Source organism: Camelus bactrianus, chromosome 17 (genome assembly GCF_048773025.1).
Source record: "Camelus bactrianus isolate YW-2024 breed Bactrian camel chromosome 17, ASM4877302v1, whole genome shotgun sequence".
NCBI lineage: Eukaryota > Metazoa > Chordata > Mammalia > Artiodactyla > Camelidae > Camelus > Camelus bactrianus.
The window spans coordinates 4,276,144-4,301,195 of record NC_133555.1 but is presented as its reverse complement, the minus strand read 5'-3'; the positions used below and the strand labels follow the sequence as shown (position 1 = coordinate 4,301,195).

The following is a 25,052-nucleotide window of genomic DNA, read 5'->3' as shown; positions in this document are numbered from 1 at the left end:
TGAGTAACTGATAGAGGTGTTTTATGGATTCTTGACCCTTAAGGACAGATATTTTGAAAAATAGGCTCAAACCCTTTTTTAATTTGCCATTTTTTTTTTGCAGCATTTATCACCAGGCCTCATAGAGCTGCTGTTTCTGAAACAGATTGCTTCCAGAGCATTAAAAAAAAAGAAACACATTTTCTTGGCTCATCTTTAATCTGCTTTCAGACTGATTTTTTTTTTTTGTAGTCTAGTATATTTTACTTGCCCACAGTGTTTCAGTTAAGATCTGAGTAGATTTAATCTCAAACTGCAAGATTACTTTATGTCCAAGTGGGTCTTTTCACCCTGTTCAACCCTGAGCTGCTGAAATAATTTTTTTTATTGAAAGGAGGTTAAAAACATACCCTGTTGAAAGCCAAAATAAACAGGATATTTTGTATCCGTTTAAAAATTGACAACAAAGACCCTCTGAAAGGCAGAAATTGGAACTATTAGCCAGTCATAGGTAAAGTGTAGCAGTAAAAGTGGAAGGAAGACCAAAATTGGTGAAATTTGGTCCCAGAAGACAATTTGGAGGATGAACCAAGAGATAAGGGTACTTTCTCCTTATTTAGTGTTTTCGACCTTAAAGATTTTAGTTAGCAAAGCAAAGGTATATAAAGAAACCGGACGGTGTTGACCATGGATTAGAAATCGCCACCTCAGCCGCCTTCTCCCTTTTTTATTTGCAGCCATTTGTCATCTATGACATGAATTCCTTAATGATGGGAGAAGATAAAATCAAGTTCAAACACATCACCCCCCTGCAGGAGCAGAGCAAAGAGGTGGCCATCCGCATCTTTCAAGGGTGTCAGTTTCGCTCCGTGGAAGCCGTGCAAGAGATCACAGAGTACGCCAAGAGTATTCCTGGGTTTGTAAACCTTGACTTGAATGACCAAGTAACTCTCCTAAAATACGGCGTCCACGAGATCATTTACACGATGCTGGCCTCCTTGATGAATAAAGATGGGGTTCTCATTTCCGAAGGCCAAGGATTCATGACCAGGGAGTTTCTAAAGAGCCTGAGAAAGCCCTTTGGTGACTTTATGGAGCCCAAGTTTGAGTTTGCTGTGAAGTTCAACGCACTGGAACTGGATGACAGCGACCTGGCGATATTTATAGCTGTCATTATTCTCAGTGGAGGTAAGCTGCCTCTTTGGATCTTCCATGAAAGGGGGTGGGGGGCGGCGGCGGTGGTGGTGGGACGGCTGGAAGAATTTTGACTTTCCTTCGTGCTAGTCTGTGTTCTTTTTCCCTCTGTGCTTAACTGCACTTTTCATACAGAACATGCCAGTGGTGTGGTACCATGGGCGTGTCGCCACGCGTGTGAGATATGAGACAGAGAGTACCACAGACTGCGGGTAACTCAGGCTCTTTCCTTTTATCCGTCATAATATTTCTCCTAATCAAATCCAAACATGGAAGACAAATGCCCTCTTCTCCTTTTTCTTTCTTTCTCCTTGTCCTTTTCCTTTCCTTTCCAGAAGCCCAGCCTGTTCTTCGTTTTGTTTGAGTAGTGGCACACGTAACTCTGAGCAGGGGTTCTCGCCTGCTATAGAGCAGGCACCGCTGTGCGTGTGAGGTCCGAGTACGCTCGGGCCCCCCTGTCAGTGAGACGCTACTTTGAATTGCTTTCCCGGTATCAGGAGTCAAGGCACACACATCTGCTGACTGCTCCCCTCTCTCTCGTGTCGTCCTCTGATGGCCTCCCTTAAAGTAGCTTTGTGAGGTAGTTGGCTGTGGTTAAGAATGCAGTCTGAACCAAATAGCACCCAGCAGAGAAATAAACTGAGTTATTTAGCATTCATTGTACTTTTGGCCTTGCAAGTACATGATCTAACTAACCAGCTCCTAAAGCCAGGTTTTATACTAAATGCGACTTTCATTGGCTTCTCACATGGTTCCAACTTGAGTAGAAGAAAGTTTTACTGTCATCTCTCTCTATAAAAATTGTTTTCAAGCGACCAGTTTTCATTACTGAAGCAGATTTGGGGTGAGCTTTCTGTGTGTACTTGAGGGAATAGCTCCTGTTGGTGACATCTGGTCCGTGGGGGACAGTGGTCCTGTGCACGTGAGCCGAGTTTAACTAGGCAGCATGTGATAAAGAGCATGACCCGCTCTGTAGTCCTTTGTCGTCCAAATACTTGAGAGCAGAAGGCTTCTGAAATCAGGTGCTCATTGTGTTCGTAATGATAACAGTAGCAAACCCAGATTAATTCCTTACCGCGTGCCAGGAAGCGTCCTACCCACTGCATACACATTCATTTAGTTCTCACAACCCCAGTGAGGTTAATACCATTTTGCCAACGAGGAAACCAAAGCACTGCAAGGTTCGGTCTCTTGCCCAGGGTGACCCAGCAGGCGGAAGATGGGGCCGGGGTTACGCCCTGAGGCAGGCTGGCTCCGGAGTCTGTGTTAATGCTGCCCTTTCATGACTATGGTGCAAAGAGGAAACAAGACATAGGTTATTTAATTGGTCAAAAATAGCTCTGTGAACAGCTTGATTCAATTTAATAGATATTGTAGGCTTTGGCTTTCAATTAAGAAAATTAGAAATGGCACCATCTGAAGGTAGATGCTGTGTAAATGAGTTCCTTTTACCCTTACACAGAGTGACTTCATTGTAGCCAATATCCAGAGCTCATTGGAGCCTCACAGTGAAAGAAATCTGAAGGTAGCTGCCAGCCATACCTTCTTAAAATCTTTTATCTGTGGTTATCATGAGAAGAAAACCCTGTGAATAATTTTAGACTTCCTTAAAAAAAAAAAATTTACCATGGACTAGTTCCCATATCACAAAAGGCAAATCCTTCCTTGATGAAAGTTTGCTTTTGCAGATGAAGTCAACCTATGGGCAGTAGATAAGAATGAATGAACTGGACCCGGTGTTTGTTCAACACCCAGGAATTTGATTCCTTTCTTTACTCAGAGAAGCTGGCTGGGGAAAGGCCAGAGAAAGAGCTGCTCCGGTCATTCCCGATCCATAGACTGGATTCCAGTGGGATCAGAATCCCAGGCATCTGTAGATGGTGAAGCCAACGTCCCAGGCTGTGACTTGTTAGAGTACAACATACAGTTTCTCTGTTCCTTTTAATTTTTCTCCCACCCTGGGTTTTTCAGAAAGCAGAAATTCCTGTAAGCAGGAAGCTTTGATCCGGTAAACAAATGTCCGATCCTACCTGATCTTAACAAGAGGGCTGATTTTCTCCCCTGCGGTTTATTCTGAAGTCTACAGGTCTCTTTAGTGATTTGGGAAAGAAGCCCTTTGGGCAGGGGTCCCGCTGACCTCCTTCTAAGTGGGCCTTAGAATCACAGAAGGGCTCCGTCCTGGTCACAGCTCTGTGACCCGAGACTGAGGGGAAAATGGGGAGGTGGGGGTTATGTAAGAGTTGAATAGTAAGGAACTGGGGAGATTAAGGGCAGGGGGTCCCCAGAAGACCCAGAGGGGATTTTTTGGATGAAAATACCTGCCTTGACCCAGCCGAGTATTTGCTTAGGAAACTGGCGTTGTCATAGTAAGATCACTGTCACTCAGCTTCAACCCTGGAAACTGCTGATACCATCAGATGTGGTGCCTAGATTGGCCTGCTGTTCAGCGTCTGCCCTGTCTGTTCAGCTTTCAGACCGCGCTTGCCGAGGGAGATGGCCTAGTTCTTCTCTAGGTTTTCTCCTCTCTCACTCTGGCACCTCTGAGCTGGAGGCTGGAGGAATGAGACGAAAAAGAGTAACAGATCCAGAACCAGACAAAGGGCAGCCCTCGGCCCTCCCCATTCTCTCTTTAGCTCCTGACAGTTCTCCTGTATTTTTATTCTCACTCCAGAGAAAGAGAGGAGAGGGTTGCAGAAGTCAGCGATTTGTCTGAGGTCTAACAAGTGGTGAGCAGTGAAACTCGGAGGGAAACCCAGGTGCCCTAACGGTCACCTCCGAGTGTCCTGTTGGCCACAAGCGTTGCCCTCTGCCCCCTGGCTGGGGGATGTGGTCGATTCCTCTGTGTCGGTGGCCGCAGCCTATGCTCCCTTCACTGTCCTCCCTCAGGTCTGGGCCCAGAGTCCAGAGGCGCCGCTTACTCTGTAGTCTTGATAAGGGAAGGGCTTCCCTTGCTCCCTGTAGTCTCACCGCCTGGATGGGTGGCGTCAAGAGTAATAAAACTGCCTCCAGCAAGGGCATGTTTGCAACTGGCGCCGCAGCGCCACGCCAGCCACACCAGCCACGCCAGCAAACTCCCCAGACCTACCGGCAACCGAGGCCAAGGGGAAAGCTCGGTAAAGCTCACAGGCCCCCGGACACTCCCCCCGAAGCTTTGCCCACTTGGGCGTTTGCTGTTTGGTGGAGAGGAGCATAGAGGGTTCCAGCTGGAACTCTGCAACAGGAAAAAGCTCTTTTTGTTAATTCAAAACAGTTTGGAATCCATTACAGTTCTTCCCAAACTTCCAAGATATCGGGGAGGAAATTCACTGGATTCTACAATGCATTTCTCGAGACAGATTGTCATCACCACCCTAATGACAGAGAAGCTGTAAATATTGGTGCAGTGGCCACACATGGCAAGCCACCCAGCCTCCTCATTTAGCCCCTTGGGTCTGGCTGGGTGATGCAAACCACTTATGGAGCGGCTCCTCCTGTTCCCAGCAAGCCCAGCTGTGTCCTTTCTCTGTGAAGCAAGTTTGGACAGCTGCTCTCGGAGCGATCATGTGCTTTTTTGCTGTCAAGTGGGCAGCGAGAATAGGGTGCAAGGAGGAGGAGTTGTTCCTAGCTGTCCATTTGCAGATCCAGGAAGAGTTGATATTCCACGCCAATTGAATGACTGCTAGACCTCTCAGCTCAATATGCTGGAGCTCTGTTTCTTACCCTTGGTCATAATGACATCTATGTGTGTGTAGATGTGTATGTTTTAATTTGTCGGAATTAGAATAGAATCAAAGCGCAGCACCTGACCCAGAGTAAGTACTTGGTAAATGCATGTTGAGTGAATAGTAATCACATATTAGGAATAATCACTTCCGTTTACCGGATGCTTCACCATTTCCAGAAGATATGCTAAGCACTTTGCGTACGTTCAGAATTGTGGTTTAGCTTTTCCTTTAGCTCTAGAAAGTCTCTCATTATCCCCATTCTCCAGATGGAGGAAACAGAAGCTTAGAGAGGTTGAGCAGTTTGCCCAGAGCTTCTAATCGGTGTGGCCAAGGTTAGACCCAGTCTGACCTTAAAACCGATGCCCTTCCCAAGATACCTAACAGAATTACACCCCAGGTGTGAAGACTGCTCTGGGGAAGAGTGGGGCCCAGTGACAACAGAGACTGGCGCTGTGTTCTTAAATTTGTTCAGGAAGTGCATCCCAACCCCTTTGAAGCGCTCCCCACAAAAATTGGCGATAAGCTTTAAGGACCTAAGTAAATACACTGATACTTAATCAGATCAGGTTGTCATGGAGACGAGTGATTGCAGGAAAATTTATGAGAGGAATTTAAAATTGTTAAAATGCCCTCCAGTAGCCACATTTCTTGCCTGTCGGAGACTGTCCAGACGACACCCCTTCCATTCAGCGCAGTGGAGAACCACTCAGCGCCAGGCACAGAGTTTGAGGGCTCGGGGTTTGTGAGTGCTCCGTGCCTCCTCCTCACCCCTCACTGTCCTCCAGAACCTGGAGGGTGTGGCCAGCCCCGTGTAATCCTTCCATCTGCCTGCTCTCTCTGCCTGTGAGAATGCAGAGCACAGCTCTCCTCTGAAACCAGACAGAGGGCACGTGCCTGAGTCGGCCTGCGCTCCAGCTCAGGGGGCCCCTGCTTCTGCACAGCCCAGTGGCCCCTACGTCGTCTTTGTCTGTCAGCAGCATCCTTACTAGTTAACCGGGAGGAGGCAAAACCGAAAATAGTTTAAAACTTAAGGTATTAAAAACACCGTGCACAACAGCAGGCCGGCTTTCTTCCACTCGCCTGAGCCAGTGAAGTGCTCAGCTCCCTTGTCCGTACAGCTTTTCTGGACAGGAAAGGCTGGGTGGCTCAAGGGGTAAAAGCTGTTTTCTGACTGTTTTCAGGAGAATGAACACAGACATCTGATTTCTCATGTGACTGAGCCTTGAGCCGGATAGTGGAAGAGTGTCGGTTACATGGCTCATGTCCGCACCTGGGCCTTGATCATGTCAGAGAGTAATTGCCTGCATTTATTGATTGAAAAGTATTGCATGGGCACCTCCACGGTGTCTACACAGTGAGTGACCTTTCTTCCCGCCTGTTCTCCTCTTCCCACCGTGACCGGCGGGCAAACCCTGTCAGGTGGCCACAGGGCTTTGAATGATGACTCAGTGCGAGTTATCTAGAAATGTCCCATCGGTTCACTCTTCTCATAACCTCGTGTTCTTGGCTGAGACAGAGGGAGGTATGTTGATGAGTTCTCGACTGGCACCCAAGTTCTGAAAACCAGAGAGCTGAGGGTGGGGGCGGGGGCGGGTAGGGAGGAGAGAAACAGACTAGAATCATCTGAGAAATTAAAAATACACACACACGGGGCTTCTGTTGTTTGTAGGACACAGACGCATCTTTATCTGTGGCTGCTTCAGAGACGACATCCCCTCTGCAGCCCAGCCCCCAGGTAGGCTGGAAGCATCTTAGTGAGGGAGCAGACGGTTGTGCTTGACCTCAGGGACAGACGAGGGACTGAAAGCCGAACTGCTGAGTCATTCCTGTCCCTGCACGGCAGTCTTGGAAGAGGTTCAGTCAGCCAGTCAGTGGGCCGCCTTGGGGAGCACTTTATCATTCTGGGTTCTCACAATGTGTGTTTAAACTCCGGGTGACCCCCGGCAGCCTTCCAGACTGGCACAGTTGGCCGCGACGTTCAGACAGATGATCTGCAGGTGAGGAAGAATGAAACCGGGCGCTGGCTGCCGGAGAGGCCAGCAGCGGTGGCGAGGAACCATGCACCCCTGGGGAAAGCGCCTTCCGAGGGTCTCGCCAGCGTCACCAGTCAGGGGGCCAGAAGACCCAGGATGGGGCGGTGGGAGGCTGTGGAATCCGGGACAGCCCCGAGAGCAAAAAGCCCCCATCCTACCTCTTACCAGATGTGTGATTTCAGGCAACTGTGTGCCTCCCCGAGCCTTAACCTCCTTATCAGTACCCTTAGTAAATGAAGTAGCATTATGTGAAGCCTCTGGCACGATGCCTGGGACATATTAAGCACACAATAAATGCTAGTTTTCCCTTCTTCCCCGTATGATATGATTTGAAGTAGCTCCGTGCCATTCTACCAGCCAGATTGCTTGAAATTTCACCAGTAGTTGTACTTAAAATCCCTTAGCACAATATAAATAACCCCTAGGGAGATATCAGCTAGTCCTTTATCAGCTATCACTTTAAGGGGATTAATTGTGGATTGAGAACAAAACCCCAAGGGGGAGAGATACTGGAGGAAGAGGCAGGGGTGGTGGGGGCTCCCAGCCCCAGTGCCCCTGAAGGAGTCAGGAGCAGTGGGGTAGGGGGGAGGTTCCACTCTGCAGCATTCTGTCAACTCTGGGGCTGCATTACCTGTTGAGAGGTCGTATTTAGAGATTAAAGATCACATCTGCATTTGAGATCACAGGTTCTTCTCAAAGACGTTGGAAAGGAAGGCATGGGGGAGGGGAGAGTGGAGAGAACTAATTCTCAGCCACTTTGTATTGTGGGTTTGCTGTTGGCATTTCTAGAGGTTGAGGAAGCAGGAAAGAGTCCTTGGATTTGGAGCATGAGGGTGTCAGGCCCGATGGGGAAGCAGAAGTCCTTCTCCATCTTTCCACTGCAGCCTGGTTCCTCCACCTCCCGCCCCTTCCCCACCACCCTGTGCTGGGCTAGCTGGGGTCGGACCTAGAAGAAGCAGAGATTCATCTGCATCCCTCAGTCTGAGGGAAGCCTGCTGCTCCCCTGGTCCTGACACAGAGAAAGGGAGCAAGCCGTGGGGCTGAGCGTCACTTGAGTGACCTTGGATGTCCAGAACTAGGGGACCCGAGCCCCCGGGGAAGGGGGACCGGGAAGACGCAGCTTCCCAAGGGCAGGACAGAAGTCTCAGGCCCGTGTCCACTCGGAAAGAGCCGGAAATAAAACAGAGCCTGCCCTCCATGCCCTGCTGGTACCATCGAGAGAGAAGCGCTTTGAACACGGCTCGGAGGGAAGGTCCCCATCTTGATGCTAGAGGTCCTCGAGCTCTGTGTTGTGGTTGTGGAGGTGGCTTTCAGAGGTGGTGTTGGGCATTTGAGGTGAGGGGAGTTGGGGTGGCAGTGACTCCTGGGGGGCAGATAAAAGGAGGTATGGCCTGGGCCATGTTTCATCGTGGTGGTCACCCCCCTGTCGTCTTAGCCGGACCGTAGGTGTTATTACTGTAAAGAGCGGTTGTCATTTGGACACGGAGAAGGCGTTTGTTTAACAGGGGTGTGTAAGGGTGTGAACCACTGCAGAGTGAAGGAACGTGTGCGTTGGCGGTGGAACGCGCTGGTCACAGACCATCTTTATCTGCTCGGTATGCGCCCTCTGTTACGTTGTTCCCTCTCCCTGATGGCAGCAGCCAACCCCATTTCTCCCCGGATTGCCTGCTGCTCAGATGTCTGATTCATTTAGGCTGGCCTTACTGGGATTCCTAACTCCAAGTCCCCAGCAGGGTGCAGTCCCAGGAGTGGAAAGGAAAGACATCGAGAAGGCAGGGTGGAGGCCACTTAGCAGTGAAGGGGGAAAGGGTAGTAAGATGTAGAGAAGACCCGGGAAAGGCGGAGAAATGAGAGGAGAGGGCTAAGAAGGGGAAAGAGACGCGGTGTCCTGTCCCGTTATGCTCTCAGAGTAGCCGCAGCTGCCTCCCCTGTGGCACACGCGGCTCGAGCACTGTCCAGCTCGTGACTCCCCTCCCCCTCCCAGCAGCACTGCGAGCTGGGTGACTCACGTCTCCAGCTTCTCAGTGAGGAAACTGAGGCACGGGCAGGTTAAGGAACTTGCCCAAGGTTGCCCAGCAAGTAAGCTTTCAGGTTGGGATTCCGACCGCCTCTCCCTACAGCAGGAGTGTTTGCGCGCAGCTTCACCAGAATCACCTGGGAGCTTTTAGGAACATTGACGGTCGTACCCCAGGCCAAGTCCATCGGAATCGCTCAAGAGGGGACCCAGGTGTTAGTTTGCGTGTTTTCAGTTTCCCCAGATGATTTCAACGTGGAGCCAGAGCTGAGAATCACTGCACTGGCTCAAGCTCCAGGTCAGATTTAAATATGAAAAGAACACATGTGAAACTTTCTCCTTTTCTCCTGAAGGGAGGGTGGTGGGAGGGAGTCGCTGCAGGCCGTCGCTGTGGCTGAGATAACCTTGGCTGAATTCAGAGTTGCCTAACGCTCGCTGATTGGTTTGATCAGAAGAGCACCGCAGAACCCCTACCACCACCTCCAAGGAAGAAGAGACTTTGGGGACCGGGGCTTCTTGGCTTTGTTACTGTTCTTAAACTCTCTTGCTTGCGTGCCTTCAACTACAAGAATGAGAACTTACCCGAATCCCCAAACATGGGTCTGTATCACGAATCATTTTCTTGGGCTCCTGAATGTATGCACTTAACCAGTGACAGCTCTGAAACCAAACCGTTCCCAACTGCCTCTCTCTGAACAAACACCGAGGATAGTGATGTCTCGTAAAGCTCTTCTACCTGATCCTCCTCCTCATGACCTTGTGAAAGGAATTACCGTGGGTGTCTTAAAAAGCCAAAACCTGGGAAGGTAAGATGACTTGTCCAAAGTCACAGAGAAGCTAAGTGGAGACTTGGTTGGGAGCAAGTCTTCAGTTTCCAAATCCACTGCTCTTTTTAACACATCTGTGAACTTAGGAAGCATCGGAATAAAGGAAGTAAAAAGACAAAGTGTGAGCTCCCTAAGTAGCCCCACCTCCCTTCAGTTTCAGCTCACACCAGGCTCAGGGCTTGCATTGTCTGTGCATCAGTTTACAGCTGCCTGGCTATCAGCCTTTTTTTGAACATCCCGGGTACAGTCGTTTTCAGATTAGTCTCCATCAGAAAGCCAATAGGAAAAGACTGGGAACGCCAGCACAGCAGCTCCAAGAAGAGAGACAGAATAGTCCACCTTGGTCTTTCTGCCCCTCCTTCAGGAGATGCCACCGTGGCCATCTGGTTCCCTGACTAAGACACCTCCTGAGGAAATCTGGGCTAGGGAAATGACTGGCCCAGGTGGGCAGATCCCGGGAGGGTCCAGGGAATGTGGATCTGCTTCAGATAAGCGCTCCACTGAACAGAACCAGATCTGGATAAGATGGGCGCTTTGTAGATTTGCCCACCATCAACAACGTTCTCTAATCAATTCCAGCACTGTGCGTCGCGGACCGGAAAGATTTCTTTCCCAATTCTTTGCAGCCTGGGGTGTAAGGAACCAGTAATTGACTCCAGCTTCCTCGAGTGTTGTGTCCTGGAGAATGAGTCAACACGCACTTTCCCAAAGAGGCTTCCTAGGCAGCCTAGGGCCATTGAAGGAGGTCCTTTGGCCCTGATCCTATTCCAGACCTCAGCTCTAACCTTCAGCAAGGTGTAGGGAGGAGACCTCAGACGGGCTTCTAAGAACAATATCTTAGCAGGCACTGGGCTGATGGAAAGGGAGAGGGAAGAGGTAGGACCCTGATGTCTGGGTCTTAAGACAGATTTCTGTGGCACATTTCTGGTACCCAGCTTAGTTCAGTAAGGGTTTGCATGTGCCTGGAGGGAGAAAGACAGGCAAGGGTAGAGGGTGGGGCAACCCTGACACATCATCCCTTTTACCCTTGTCCCTAGGGAGTGCTGGAGACCAAGGAAGCTCTTTTGCTCTTTAAATAAGCCACATGTTCTAGGTTTTCTGGGTAAGCCTGTTAATGCACTTTCCTAATCAGATTTTGAGTTTCTTTCCGCAGTTTAATTATGTAAATTATGGAAAGAAAATCACAAAGAAGAGTAAAGCTTAGAACGTTTGAAAAAGGGTCTTAGAGATCATCCCTGTGGTCCAATCCTTTCCATTTACAGAGGAGAGAATTGAGGCCCAGTGAGCTTAATCAGCTTGCCCAAGGTCACAGAGCCGGTTAGTGAGAGACCTGGAGGGAGAACAGACTCTTTTTCCCACTCTGACTGAGGCTCCGTAAGGGCGACAGTGGGACAGATCTGTTAATGATCTAACTTGTCACTGGAGTAAAATATAAATCAGTGGCCACAAAATTTCAGCCCTTCAGCCAAACTTCATCTGTCACATCATAAAAAATAACTTGCCAAAGAGAGGTTTGAAAATCCAAACCAGATCCTTCTCCACTCCTAGAGGGAACAGTTCCATTTCCATGCACTGGAGCCAAGTGTTTCCAGCAAGCCTGATCAGCTGCGTGTTAGGGTTTGCTTGTCTGAACTGTCATGATAAATGAAATCTGGTAGATTCACATCATCTCTTCTGCAGAAGTTTTGACCCCACGGATGCTGTTCTGGAGGAAGGAGGAAGGAGGAAAAGCTCTAAGGAGCCAGGGCCCCAGGGAGCAGAGGGTTCTGCCTGAGGGTTTGGGGTCCCAGCCCACAGACGAGCCACATCCACACCTCGAGAGAAGTGCCACCACTTCAGATGCACATGCATTTGCTGCCCGGGCCTTTGAAATTTGGCGCATCTGTTAGGGGAGGATCAGCAATCATTAACCCAAAGGCACCAATCCAGGATCTGGTTTTTCTTGAAGTGTCAAGGGTTTTCATGATTGCATAGCAACTGTGAGAACGGACAGCTCCTCCAGGGGCTTGATTCCCTAGGCCGGGACTAAACCATTTGTTTCATTCTCATAATCTGAGATTTTTGCTGATGGTTCCAAAGCTAAGTTCTGAAAAAAATTTTTTAAAGTATATGTATTCCAGATAATGAGATATGTTAGAGAAGTTAGAAGGAAAAAAATCAAACCAAACTTTCTGTAATTAAAAGAAAAGAGAATTTAAGAGCATGTTTAGAGTTCTGAAAAATCCCACCCAAGGCCATTCTCATGTTGCTCTCCTGTGTCTCACCTCAACAGACACAGGTTACTAGAGTTTATTAGATACAGGAAGATGCTGTTTCCAGGAGGCTTCATCCTTGCTCACCAACCAGAAGAATTGTAATTTTCAATCCAGGAGTCTTAGCCAAAACACCCTTCTCACTCATTAACTCAGCCAACTGAGTGCTTCCTGTGTTTCCACTGGAGCCTCAGAGATAATCAAGACATAGTCTCTGCCCTCTGGTCCCTTGTGGCCAAGTAGGGGAGCTATACGAGAAAATCAGTACCTCAAATACAAGGTAATAAGAGTTGTGTGTAGCATTTAGAGTCAGATTCAAATTTTAGCTCTGCCCTTTACTAGCAAGTGGCAGATCTTGGGTAAGATCCAACTCCTCTTTCCAATCTTCCTTTTTTCCCTCCTTAAAACACTGAGCTTATGGAGTTATCCTGAAGATTAAATGATGTATTTTGTATAAAGCCCTTAGCATAATTTTTGGGAAATGATAACCACTCAATAAATGTGACCTACTAGTGTAGTAGCTATTGAGGTGTTTGCAGGTCCTGTGGGGTCCAGAGCAAAGGGATTGGAAGAGCAGAGGGGAGGAAGGGATGACCTCCAGGAAGGCTCCAGGGCGTAATGACACGGGCTAGATTTTCAAGAATAGCTTGCAGTCAGTAAGATGGTTAAAGGGAAGGTAAGACGGCTTGTGGCAGGAGGAGCGGAATCTGCCTACGCACTGACTTATGACAGAACGTGGGGCGTTTGAGGGACTTGGTCTGGAAGTAGCTTAGTGTGGCTGGAGCAAAGGGATAACGGTAAGTGGAGGCTAGAGGAAAGGGAAGTAGAAACTCTTACACAGTACTCTGGTTAACAGTGAAGGGGAGAGGGCTTAAAACGAGAAGGCGGGGGTGAACAGCCTTTAAGAGCTGAAATTTGGAATCCAGTGCAGGGTATCGAGTGAGTGTCCTGAATGCTGTGTGTACTCTGCACCCCTCTCCTGAGCCTTAATGAGAAAACCTTGTATTCTAACCACATTGCGACTAACTTAGAAATTAGGAAAAACAAAAACTCAGACTTTCCACTTGGAACTCTAAAAACATGTCTCTATAACTCTTAGATTAAAAGTGAAATCAAAATAATATGACTATTTAGAAAAGAATAATAAGAGTATGATTTACCAAAGCCTGTGGGGAGAAACAGAAGTGACACGCAGAGGAAATTTTAGACTCATCTGTCAGAAAATAAGAGATACTGAAACTAAATGAATTAAGCGTTCAACTCAAGAAGTAAGAAAAAGGAGGGGGAAAAAACCCTAAAGAAAGTTAAAGGAATTAGCTAAACTGAAAACAAAATGCAACTTTTAAAAACAGAGTTGATCTGTAAAACCAAAAGTTCTGCTTTTTAGAAAAAGCAAAAATAGATAAGCCTTTGGCAAATCAGATTCTTTAAGTGAGAAAATACACAAATAAAAGCATTCAGTTAAAGGAGTTATAAATAAAAATAATTAAAAGAGATTCAGATTTTAAGTGAATATCATGCACAAGTTTATTCCAATGTAGATTACTAAAATTTTCCTTTACGAGTAGTAAAAAGCCTGAAGAGGTTAAAAGCCATAGAGCAAAAATTAAAAATAGTCAAAAGTTTACCACCAGGCTCAGATGGTTCTGCAAATGAATTCCAAGAAACCATCAAGGAACAGGTCATCACTACATAGAAACAGAAGGAAAACTTCTCAACTCAGTCTGTAAGGCTAGTTAACATTTATTACCAAAATAGGCAAAGGATAGCACAGAAAAAGAAGACTCTGGACCAATCTCACACATTTAGAAACCCTAAATAAAATATTAGCAAATAAATGCAAGGGTGTAAGAAAATCTATTAATGTAATTCACCACACTAGATTAAGGTAAAACATATGGTCATCACTCTAGTTAGAAAAACTTAAAAGCATTTGATGAAATGCAACAAAGTTCCTGAATAAAATAAATAAAAAACTTTAAAACTCTTGGAGAGCCAGGAGAAAAACATACCTAGTAAACATCATACTTGTGGGTAAACCATTAGAAGCATTTTCTTCAAGGTTAGGAATAAAACAAGAATGTCTCCTAACAATACTATTATTTAATAGCATATTAGTGGTATTAGCCAACGCAGTATGGCAAGAAAAAGAAATGAGAACTATAAATATTGGAAAAGAAGAAATAAATAAAACTGATTATTTGCAGATGCAATTGTCTATCCAAAAGTTTTTTTTTTAATCCATGATAAAAACTATTTGAATTGGCAAGAGTTTAGGAAATTGGAATCGATTCAATATAATAAAACCAATAATTTTTTCTAAACATCAGCAGGGATACATTAGAAACTGTAATGACAAAGAAGTGGAGAATACTAGAAAGTAAAGAAGAATACTAGAAAGTACTTAAGGATGAATCTAAAAAGATCTACATGAATAAAAATACATAAAAACTTGTTTAAAAAGTAATTTAAGCTCATCACTTAGAATTTCAAATAAGGAAAGTATAAAGAAGACAGTGAAAATGACCTGCAGCCTCGCCAGTCAGAAGAAGCCTCTGTTAAAATTTGGTCTGTCCTTACAAAGTGTAACAGAATTAGAAAACTATGTCTTATCTCTTTGAAAATGCATATGCTATCTTAAGCAAAAAGACAACAAAGTTTAAAAGTGTATTTAAAGCTGTGGTAAGAAAGTAAGTAGAAGTTATAAAACATAGACTCATCAAGAAGGAGCAGAAGTTGAGCGGAGATTTCTGAGTGAGTAGGAACGTGCCAGCAGAAGAGTCCCCAGTCTGGGGAGAGAGCTGCTTTGCCGCCATGTTCTGTCAGCTGGTCACACAGATGGCATCCTGGCCAGGAAAAGAATGGCCCTGGAAAGAGCTCTGATACTCTGGGTTTTCATTCCATCCTCCTTGTCTGCAGTTCTTGCCTACTATCTGCTTACCCTCCTGCCCCACCCTACTTTAGAACCAAAGCAAAACCACCAAAAAGACCAACCAGTGGGTAGTTGGGCTGCATATGCCTCAGAGGTGGGGCCAGAGAATCTTGTAACTGAACCTCCTGTTCTGTCTTCCATGTCTGCTCCCCCAGACCGCCCTGGTTTGCTGAATGTGAAGCCCATTGAGGACATCCAGGACAACTTGCTGCAAGCCTTAGAGCTGCAGCTCAAGCTGAACCACCCCGAGTCCTCTCAGCTCTTTGCCAAGCTGCTGCAGAAAATGACAGACCTCAGGCAGATTGTGACAGAGCACGTGCAGCTGTTGCAAGTCATAAAGAAAACAGAGACGGACATGAGTCTTCACCCGCTCCTACAGGAAATATACAAGGACTTGTATTAGCCAAGAAGTCCGAGTTCACTGACGCTTCCCTTCTTCCAATTGCACTATTATTTTGAGGGAAAATCTGACACCTAAAAAATTTACTGTGAAAAAGCATTTGAAAAAAGAAAAGGTTTTAGAATAATAGATCTATTTTATGCATATTGTTTATAAAGATACATTTACAATTTACTTTTAATATTAAAAATTACCACATCGTGAAATTGCTGGTCATGTTTGAAGACTGAGTCTGTTGTGTCCCTCATCGGAGCCCCTCAGGCTTTTTTTCCCTTTATTTCCTTCCCATTCCTTCCTTCCTTCCTTTTCATTCTTATACGTATCAGATTGTGAACGGAACTACTGATCAATTTTCATTCTCAACCAGTTAATTTTTTACTCAGTTTACAACTTTTCTGAACCTTCTATCTGCTTTAAAAATCACAACCAAGAAGGGAACTTCAGGAGCAAAAAACTGCTCAGAGCATATGTTTCTGAAGCTGGATGAACTCATTTGGGGCGTCTCCCTATTCCTACCAAGAATTCAGTCTTCTTCCCCAATCCCGACCAAGATTTTCACTCACCAGCAGCACCTCTAGCAGGACACCAGGGCATATATGCAAATACCTGGTGGCAGGTATTAAGTGTGGACACTGTGGGTGACACAGAGGTGTTTTGAGACTCATCACCTGCCAAGAAGAACTTGCTGTTGAATTGAGAAAAGATTTATCTTTCTTAAAAGCTGATAAAAATACACAGTATCATCATGTACCAAATAAATGGTTCAGACTCCAATTACTGTAAGAGTTCAAAGTAAAGATTAATGAAGATTAGAAAATTCGTGAGTGACTATAAATTCATTCATGTTGGCCTCAGAGGATGTGCTGGACTTGAGATAGGTAGAGAGTGGGAGAGAAGAAAGCAAAATTGCAGCAAAAACAACAGCAAAAGGAAACCAAACTGAAACAAAACACACGTGAGAGAGAAGGTCCACGTCCTGGTTCCAATGCAGAACAATGTTGCTACAGGCATTCCTGCCGCCCTGCTTGGGACCACCTTGTCCAGAGAGCTCTGACTTTTTCTGATCTCAGAGGCTAATTATCTGTATCATTTAGGGCACGCGTGCTGCCTCCGTCGCAAGTAGATGACATGTTCCCTAAAAGCAGGGGCCTTCTTGGCACAATTAGTGGATCCGCTGTTGGGCCCCACCAAGCTCGGTAGCATCGTCTACCCAGGAACACATCATATGACGACCTCGAAGGATGCCGAGGTCTGTCTGCTCCAGGATGATCGTTTTCACCAACCTAAATTACCCGCCTGCTGCTTCTCCCTTAGTTTCTCTTTCCTTGTGCTATTGATACTGAGAAGCACATAACTTTACATTTGAGGCTTTCAAGCCAGAATAGCAGGAAAGACCTTTTCGTCCTCTGCCGTGATGTAAACAGATCTCCAAAGAGTCAGTTTGCAGAAGTGAGTCCTGACCCAGCCCTAACCGTGCAGAATCCCTAACCCTTTAGGGGAGACGTCTGGGCTCAGACCTTTAGAACCACAGACACAACCACGTCATTTTGGGGCCAGCGGACCGAGGTCATTGTCTAAGGGACATCAGAACGTTGGGAAGGAAAGTGATAAAATCAGTCCATCGATGGGGCTGTTTTTTCTTTTCCTTGATGCCAAACAGCAGGAGATTTGGAGCTGCTGGCGGCTTCACTGCTGTTCCACTTGGGATGTTGAGGAGAGAGTGTTCGAGCAGTAGACAAGGTGAGGATTCCACCTCTGGGAGATCCTTGTTTACAAGACTTCTCGAACAAAGAGCCTTTCAGCACACCGGCTTGGCCGGTCCAAACCCTCTCCACGTTGTCTGAGCTGTCACTGCCAGTGCATGGAGGAAGGGAACTGCTCTCAGCTCTTTGGCACTGATGGTTAGCATTAAACAGCTTTTAAATCCTGGCAGCTTTCACATTCCCATCCCTCTGACTTTTTCCCTGTGGTTTGGACGATCGTTTGCTACATATTTTATGACACATCGTATGCAGCCTCCGAGCTCCTGCTCTGTCCGTCCCCTGGATTCCCTTTCCCCCAGGATGATTCACAAGTTAATCAACAAATGTATCATCAGTTATTCATAGCACTTTCTCCGGACACAAGCACACTTAGGGATTTGTGTTAACAAAAATAGGAAGAAAAGTAACTGTGGTCAGGAGCCAAAAAAAAAAGGGAGGGGGGATTTCGAGGCTCCCACGAGGGCCCTGTCCCCGCACCTCCCTTGAACGTGACCTGGCTCCTCTCCCACCTCCCAGCTGTCTGTGAAGCGCAGGGGCAGCAGGGCACACCTGGGAGAAGCCGTCTCTGCACACCCTGTTCCTCCAGACACGGTCAGAAACAAGCGTGACCTGGGTTTCAGCCTTCTTTTTTAAATTGTGGGTGAGGAGCAGGAGGACTGGGGCTCTTGAGGAAGAGCTTGAGATGGAAGCAAAGTGGGTCCCCCTGCAGATGCTCCGTCGTGAGCTCAGGGGCGGATGCCGGGGGCCACGTCCACTCCACTGAGGGCCTCAGGGGTAGCGGGTCAGACTTCATTGTCGGCTTACGTGGTTGCTCCTGGATTCCGGGGACTTGTTCTCTGCTCCCTCGAGGCTACCAGGTGAATCCCTCTTGTGGGCAGGCCCCGGCTTGCTTGCTATCTACTGAGGAGCGGAGCGGTGCTGATAAAGCAGGATGGGGTGAGCGGGGTTGGAAGTTGGCCCCCGGGTACCGGTTCCCTTGGAAAGAGTCAGGTTACAGAAGTGAGTCCTGACCCTGGCCCTAAACATGTAGGATTCCTAACCCCTTAGGAGGGACAGCTCCTGAGAACCACAGACACAACCACACCAACCTACTGGGGACCCAGGGGGCAGGGGGTGCTCCCGAAGAGAGCTCTTTTCAGTTCTAAATCCTGCAAGAAGGAACCAGAGTTCATTCCCAGCAAAGTCATCCCATTGTTTTCTCTTTCCTCCTCTCTTCCCACAGGCTTGCTGGAAGAGTTTGGGGTTATGAGGCCAAGGGACCATCATTAGGCAGCCACCCCCTACCTCTCTCTTCCCTCACCCTGTCCTGGTTCTCGGTCCCCAGTAGTCTCTGTTTATGTAATCGTCACTGCTGCTGTCTGTACTCCCCCGGCCCTCACCCTGTGGTTGTTTGTACACAGTCGGCCTTCCGTTCCATGCTTATTAGGATGAAGTGAAATAGCAGGATCTTAGGAGTTTAAAAGACCTTCCAGTGCCCTCTGCTCCCACCTCATTCATCAGATAGGTGCCCAGCTCAGACTCGTCAGGTCTGCCAGCAGGTGAAGATGGGTGTGACCAGGCCCTGCCCTCGCGGGGGGCCACCGTGTGCTGGTGAAGTCAGTGCCTCCTCACGACTCCGCCCCAGTGATGAGCTGCCCAGAGGTGTGGAAAGGGGCCCACAGAGGATGCGGGGGGGCACAGAAGTGTGACGGTACGGAACGCGCTCAGAAAACAGCCAGAAGTTAGGAAGGGCGGCCCGAGCGTGGGGGGTGAGTGTGGCCAAGTCAGTGTCGGGCTGGGACAGCCTCATGCTCCTGAGACGCTTCCTTGGACGGTATTCGTAGGCAGTAGGGACCCAGCGGATGCTGCCAGGCAGAAGAGGAACATGAAGGAATTTGCAAATTTGGAAAATCTCTGTCAAAGTCAAATCTTCTCTGCAGTCCTTCCGATGGCAGTCTGGCCGGGACAGGCTCTCCCTCCCCAAGGCCTTGGTGATTTCCATCTCGTAGGCCCAGCTCTGTCCCTGGGGTCACACATACCACAGGCTTCTTCCTGCACCCTAGAGGTTCTGACTCACCACCTTCTCTTGGGTCAGGTTACAATCTTTCGGCCACGGCTGAAGAGCCCTGCCGCCCTCCCCCTCACAGCCCATTCCCCGAGGGTCCTAGGAGTCAGGACTTCACATCCCCCTCACCACAAGCTTCCCCTGCGTCGATGGTGAGGTCATATCTACCCCACGTATTGAAATCTGCACATCCCACACCAATTTCCAGACAGGCTCTGCATTTGTCACAGAATTCTAGAAAATTGGAGCTCAAAGGACCCAACCAACTCAAACTACACAGGGAACCCTGAGGATCAGAGAAGTTAAAAGCAACACGCCCAAGGTCCTCGGACTCTAGGATTAATTTCCTCAAAGGTGTTGGGTTACACGCATACTCTTACAAATGCTGACACCACCACCGGGGGTTGGCAGTTTAACCAGAGAATCGCAAAGGCACAGACGTGAGGCTAGTATGAATATCTGTGTTGGGGAGCGAGTGAAAAGGATGGAGCAAAGTCCTGGGAGAAAATATTGTGACCATCTACAGAGTATCATAGAAGTCACTTAGGACTGTGTCTGACACATGACAAGTACAGCTGTTAGGAGAGACAATATCCCAGTGTGGACTTTAGAGTTAGGCTGATTTGGGTTAAAACTCTTAACTCCACTGCTTACTGGCTCTATAACCAGATGGCTTTTGGCCAATCTCTTAACTAACCTCTAGGCCTTAATTACCCTCATATGTAAAATGGGACAATAATACCCATCTGATAGGGTTATTGTGAGGATTACATGCAATAGTGGTGGTAAAACACTTCACATCGTTTCTTGGCACATCTCAACCGGTCATTCTGTGTTGGCTACAGATAACATTATTGCCTTTGTTATTATTAAAGTGTCCTTCATTTAAGAAGGCATCCTGGGTCCACAGAAGTGTTCTGGGCCTCCCTGAATATCCTATCAATTCGAGGCCAGGTAAGGAGATTGGATTTCAGCAGCTGGCAGTACAGTGAAAATATGTTCTCTCAGAAGCATTCTGCCCCGAGTCCATAAGTACGCGGAGAGAAATAATTTTTTGAAAGACGACTGCTGTGTTCTGATTTAGAACAAATGCCGGGATGAGGCTAGGAAAACATTCTCTCCAGAAGTAGTGGGACTTCTCTCTTGTGACTTATGCTCCTAATTTTAGACCAATATTACATAGTTTGCATTTCCAGAGGGGTCATAAAGAATAAGAAAATTGCTAATTTGGGTCTGTAGGGAGTGGGTTGGGATATTTCCATCCCCTCCAGAGTTTTGTAAATATGTTCCAGGCCAAAAGTTCCCAGGAGAGGGTCATTCCTGGGATCAGTTCAGTGCCATAGGCTGGGCTCAAGGAGGATCCAAGTGGCTTTCTCAAGATTTGGAAAACTGTAGTACTCTGGCTACTTGTCCACAACCCAGGAGGCCAATGAGTGCGTATTAGAGTGTCCACTGTCCATTTGAGGCTCAGCTCTGCCATGTTCTAGGTGTGTAGACTTGGGCAAACCGCTTCTGTCTTCGGGAACATGGTACCTGGCCTGTAGAAGCCCCTCAGCAAATTACATCTAATCCATTTATCATGAATCAAGGAACAGGTCTCACTTGCCCTATCTGTAAAATGGGAATAATAGTATCTAGGCTGTATGTCTTACAGAACATCACAGGGAGGAAGCAGGGCAGGCCTGATCACCATTTTTCACAGATAAGAAAGCCAGGTGAAGGAGGTGGCCAAGGTTACACTAAAGAAAGGGAGAGGCAGAGCTGGGGCTCACCCTCCGCCTTCTGAGGCCCACCCCGTCTAGGCTGCATTTATACAGCATTCTGCCATCTCTGGAGGAACCAAAGGCAGTGCTGCCTAGTTGGCAGAGCACAAGTGCACAGCCTGAAGGACTAAAGTCTGAGTGTTGGCTCCGCCATTTGCTAACTCTGCAACCTCAGGCAGGTTGCTTCCTGTCTCGGCCTCAGCTCAACATCTAATTTTTGAAGGTCCAAATACTTATAGGTTGTTGTGAGGACTGGAGGTCACGTTTAGGTGATGGGCCTAGAGTTCCTAAACAATTGGAATCTTCTGAAGACAAGTACCTCCAGCGTCACACAACCTGCTGGGCGCTCTCCCTGATGGGGCACGTTGGTGACCAGATGGTTTCTTCTCAACCGGAGAAGAAAGCCTGACTCCAGCCCGTGAGGCCTGCTCAGTGACGGCGATTTGCCCAGGCCCTTGGGAAGTCAGTTCGCTCTCCCTGAGCCTCAGTTTCCCTGTCTACACAGTCAGAGGCTCCGTTCTGCCCCTGCTTCTGGATCTGACACCCTAGGACCTTGGGAGCCGAAGGGGAGGCCGAAGGGGAGGCCATCCCTGGCTGATCATCAGAGCCTGTGTTCCTGCTGCGGGGCGCACTCGCTCTCCCCTCGGCCAGCCTGGACCGGCCCGCAGCCAGCGCTCCTCGGAGGCTGGGGCTGCTCCATCCGGAGGGGGGCACCGCGGAGGGGAGCGGCGGGGAGGATCCCAGGGCGCGCTGGTTCCCACCAGGCGAGCTGCAGAGAGAGGGGCGTTGTGCTGAGTCAGCGGCTGGCGGCCCTGCTGCTGGGGCTCCCTGGCCTCCGGGCCGCCAGATGACACGCGGCCAGGAGGGCCCCCGGGAGCCCCACTGTTATCGATGACGCGGCCGCTGCTGCCACAGCGGCGGGAACCGTGCCCGAGCAAGCCTGTTCCGGGCCAGGCCTCCCGGGGCTCCGGGTGGGGAAGATTTCAGGAGCGGCCTCCTTCGGGCCAGGTCCTTGCCAGGGCTGCCTCTGCCCTTCCCGTCTCCGGACCCGTCCCCTAATGATGCTCATTACTCCTCTCACACAAAGTAAAACAAGCTTTACTTATAAACTGCTTTGCAGCCATTTAATCCTTCCAAAACCCCAGTGAGGTAGTTTATGAGGCAGGGCCCCACGGGAAACAAATAGCTCTCTCAGAAGGGACCGCTGGGGAGAGGTTAGTGCGGGGCTGTTTACATGTGGGGGCGGGGCGGGGACCGAGGGAAAGCAGTGAAGGATGGTGAGAGCCCTCGAGGCCAGCCCCGGCAGAAAGCCTTTACCAGCCCCACACACCGAGGGGGCGGGAGGGAAGGAGACTGGAACCCAGGGGGTGCAGCCATGGGGGAGGGCTTGTTGCGGGAGCCGGAGACCAAGGAGCTGAGGGAGCCCACCACTGAGCCTCCAGGTGGCAGAGAGCTGCTGGGGATAAATCCCACCCGCTTTCTCCTCCCGTCCTCGGGTCTCTGTCTCCCTTTGGCCAAATTCTACTGGAAGCCAGAGAACCAAAGAGCCAGTTGACAGGACTCATGCTCCTTCACTTCAGCCTCCCAGGCACAGGCAGGTAGAGAAGGGAGGGAGGGGAGTCTGCAGGGCAAGCGGAGTCCAGCAGGTCGGAGGTGACCGTAAGCCCCTGGTACTTGAGAGAGAAACAGGGAACTTACACCTGAGGTGGCAGAACGGTAATGGTCCATTCTGGGATCTAACTCAGGTCCAGCTCCAAAGCCCTGGTCCCTTCCACTGTATTGAACCAGCTTTCCACTTGCTTCCATCTGATTCCTGGAGACCTCAGTGCAGCCCAGCGTAGCCTGCACACGTTTTACCCTGAAGGTTAACGTGAGCTTTGCAGTTTGCTCCCCGAAGTATATATTTTTTGAATTTTGAGTTGTTTAAAATATCACTTTAAAGTTACTTAATTTATTTGTATCTACCCCAGAACTTCAAGGAAAAAAAGGCCCTCCAGGAGGAGGTGCCCCACTTTTTCTACAGCCTCGGGTGCCCCAAGACGGGGCTGTGTACCCCACTCTGCGAAGCACAGGACCAGGTGTCCTTTAGGGAAAGAACTTACTGCCCAGCATCACACAGCTGATGATCAGACTTAGAGTCGCTGTTCCCTGCGGGGCTGAGACAAAGGAAATCAGGCCAGAATGGAGCCCAGGAGAGAGTCTCAAAAGGGGAAGGGGTGGTGGTCAGCCTGAGATGGGGGAGGGAGAGGAGATTTGAGTTCAATATTGTCAGATGTTCACTGGGTTCTCTGTCCCCGGCTCTGGGGACACTTGTGTCCTCAGGGAGCTCACAGGAGGAGACAGGCCTAGAAGTGGGTCCCCACCCGGCAAGGGGGAGGGAGCAGAAGGGCTTGGAGGAAGGCAGGTGGGTTCACAGCCCAGCCCTGCCCTCTCTTGGCCGTGTGACCTTGGGCGAGTCAGATAACCTTCCTAGGTTTCTGCTCCCTCTTTTACAACTGGGCAAGCTCTGACCTGCCTCGTAAAGCTACTGGGAGGAAGCATGAGGTGATGCAAGCAGCACTTGCCCCGACAGCACAAGTGAATTGGTCGTCGCCCTCTTATGATAATAAACTCAGGGATGTGGGGCTGTGTGTGCCATGGCTGAGTGGACAGCCATGCTCTCCCAAGCAAGAGCTGCACTTGTGATCCAACGATATCAAAAGAGGTTATCTTAAATCTCCCAGATGACCTGAACTCTGTGGTTTCTGTTGCCCTGGAACTGTGGGAGAGGTTTAACTCTGCCCAGGGTAGGGGCAGGGAAGGCTTCACAAAGGAGGTGACATTTGAGATGCACTGAGAGGATTTATGAGGGTCGGCAGGCAGGCTGGGGGGAGGGTTGTCCCGGCAGAGGCACGTGGCATCTTGGGAAGGATCAGTGTTCTGGTGTGGCTGGAACAGAAGTGTGCTTGGGGAAGAAGAAATGGCTGGAATCAAATTGGGGCGGGGCCTCTAATAACAGAGGAAGGGGTTTGGACTTTACCCCAGGGGGCGCACCGAGCCATGGGAGGCTTTAAGCAGGGAGGTGGCAGGTGATGTCTTCACTCTAGTGATCGCTTTGTCAGCCAGCGAGGAGGTGAGAGCTGATGGGAACGTGGGAGGACCCCTAGAGGTGGTGACAGTCATGCGACAAGAGGTGATGGTGGCCTGAGCAAGGGGAGGACATTAGCAATGAGGACAGAGGAGAGGAGAGGTTTGGGGAACTGTCTGGGCTCTGCTTAACATGGGTGAGAAAGAATGGTTCTCAGAGTTTGACTGGGGCCACAGGGTTGGAGGTGGGACATATTCTTTATTGAGAAGCATCATGAGTGCTGTTTTAGAAATACTGAGGGTGGGGACCTGGTAGACATCGGGGTGGGGAGGCCTAGTTAGCTGTTGGATGGACGAGTGTCTGTAGCTGAGAGGTGAGTGGGGCTGGAGGGACAACACGGGAGCAATGGAGGAGGGTGCGGACATTCACAGGACAGTAAAGGAGACCAAGAAATATTCCAAAAATCCATGTGATTCCTTAAGGCCTGTTTTCCCAGCAAGGTCAATAGGAGCTTTGACTTTTTCTGTTTTCTTTTCATCCGCTGGTTCCCTAAATATTTACTGAGCGCCTTCTCGTGCTAGGGGCTGCTGGAGAAATAGGATTCCATTCAACTGCCGGTTCTTAAGAGCCTCCCATGGGCAAAACCACACACCATCTCATTTCTCCTAACACTAACCATCAGGACGAACAGTATTCTCTCCATTTCTCTCTCAGCTCCAGGAGCAGGGTTAGACCCCTGTGTGCATGGGTTCCCGAGGGTGTCCAGTACTATCTGTGCACACGGACACACCAGTTAGTAGGTGCATTGCTCCAGCTCCATCATAGGGCTCAGTTCTCTCCCATAACTCAGCAGAAAACTCTCTTGAGCTCCTATCACTCCTTTTAGAGAGATTTATTATCAGGTGGCCCAGATGGCAGGGCCCAGGCCCAGAGTCCTTTCACTCTTAGAGTCCTCTGCCTCCAGTTCCCAGCCTAGGAGAGGAGACCCCCCAGCCTTGAGCCTCCCCCCACCCTGTGTCCCTGGACCTCAGCTGGAGCCGAGAACTAGACTTGCAGGGTTGAAATCCAGCCCCTGGACTG

The 25,052-nt window shown here is 48.9% G+C and overlaps 2 protein-coding genes across 7 annotated transcripts in view; both read left to right on the top strand.

Annotated features, from left to right (window-relative positions):
* The window catches only part of PPARG (peroxisome proliferator activated receptor gamma), a 156,082-nt gene that overhangs the window by 101,894 nt on the left and 29,136 nt on the right, over positions 1 to 25,052 (top strand). For 5 of the 6 annotated variants that reach the window (XM_074344308.1, XM_074344307.1, XM_010953062.3 and 2 more), the window contains 2 exons: positions 717 to 1,167; positions 15,091 to 15,544. In XM_074344308.1, coding sequence (XP_074200409.1) covers positions 717 to 1,167; positions 15,091 to 15,338 — 699 coding nt within the window. In that variant the 3' untranslated portion in view covers positions 15,339 to 15,544. Of the gene's footprint in view, positions 1 to 716; positions 1,168 to 15,090; positions 15,545 to 25,052 lie in introns of those variants that run through there. The other variant, XM_074344310.1, reaches the window with a different exon arrangement.
* The window catches only part of TSEN2 (tRNA splicing endonuclease subunit 2), an 86,982-nt gene continuing 62,965 nt past the window's right edge, over positions 1,036 to 25,052 (top strand). Inside the window, exon 1 of the mRNA XM_045515347.2 lies at positions 1,036 to 1,167. The gene's annotated coding sequence lies outside the window, so the exon portion shown is untranslated. The remainder of the gene's footprint in view (positions 1,168 to 25,052) is intronic.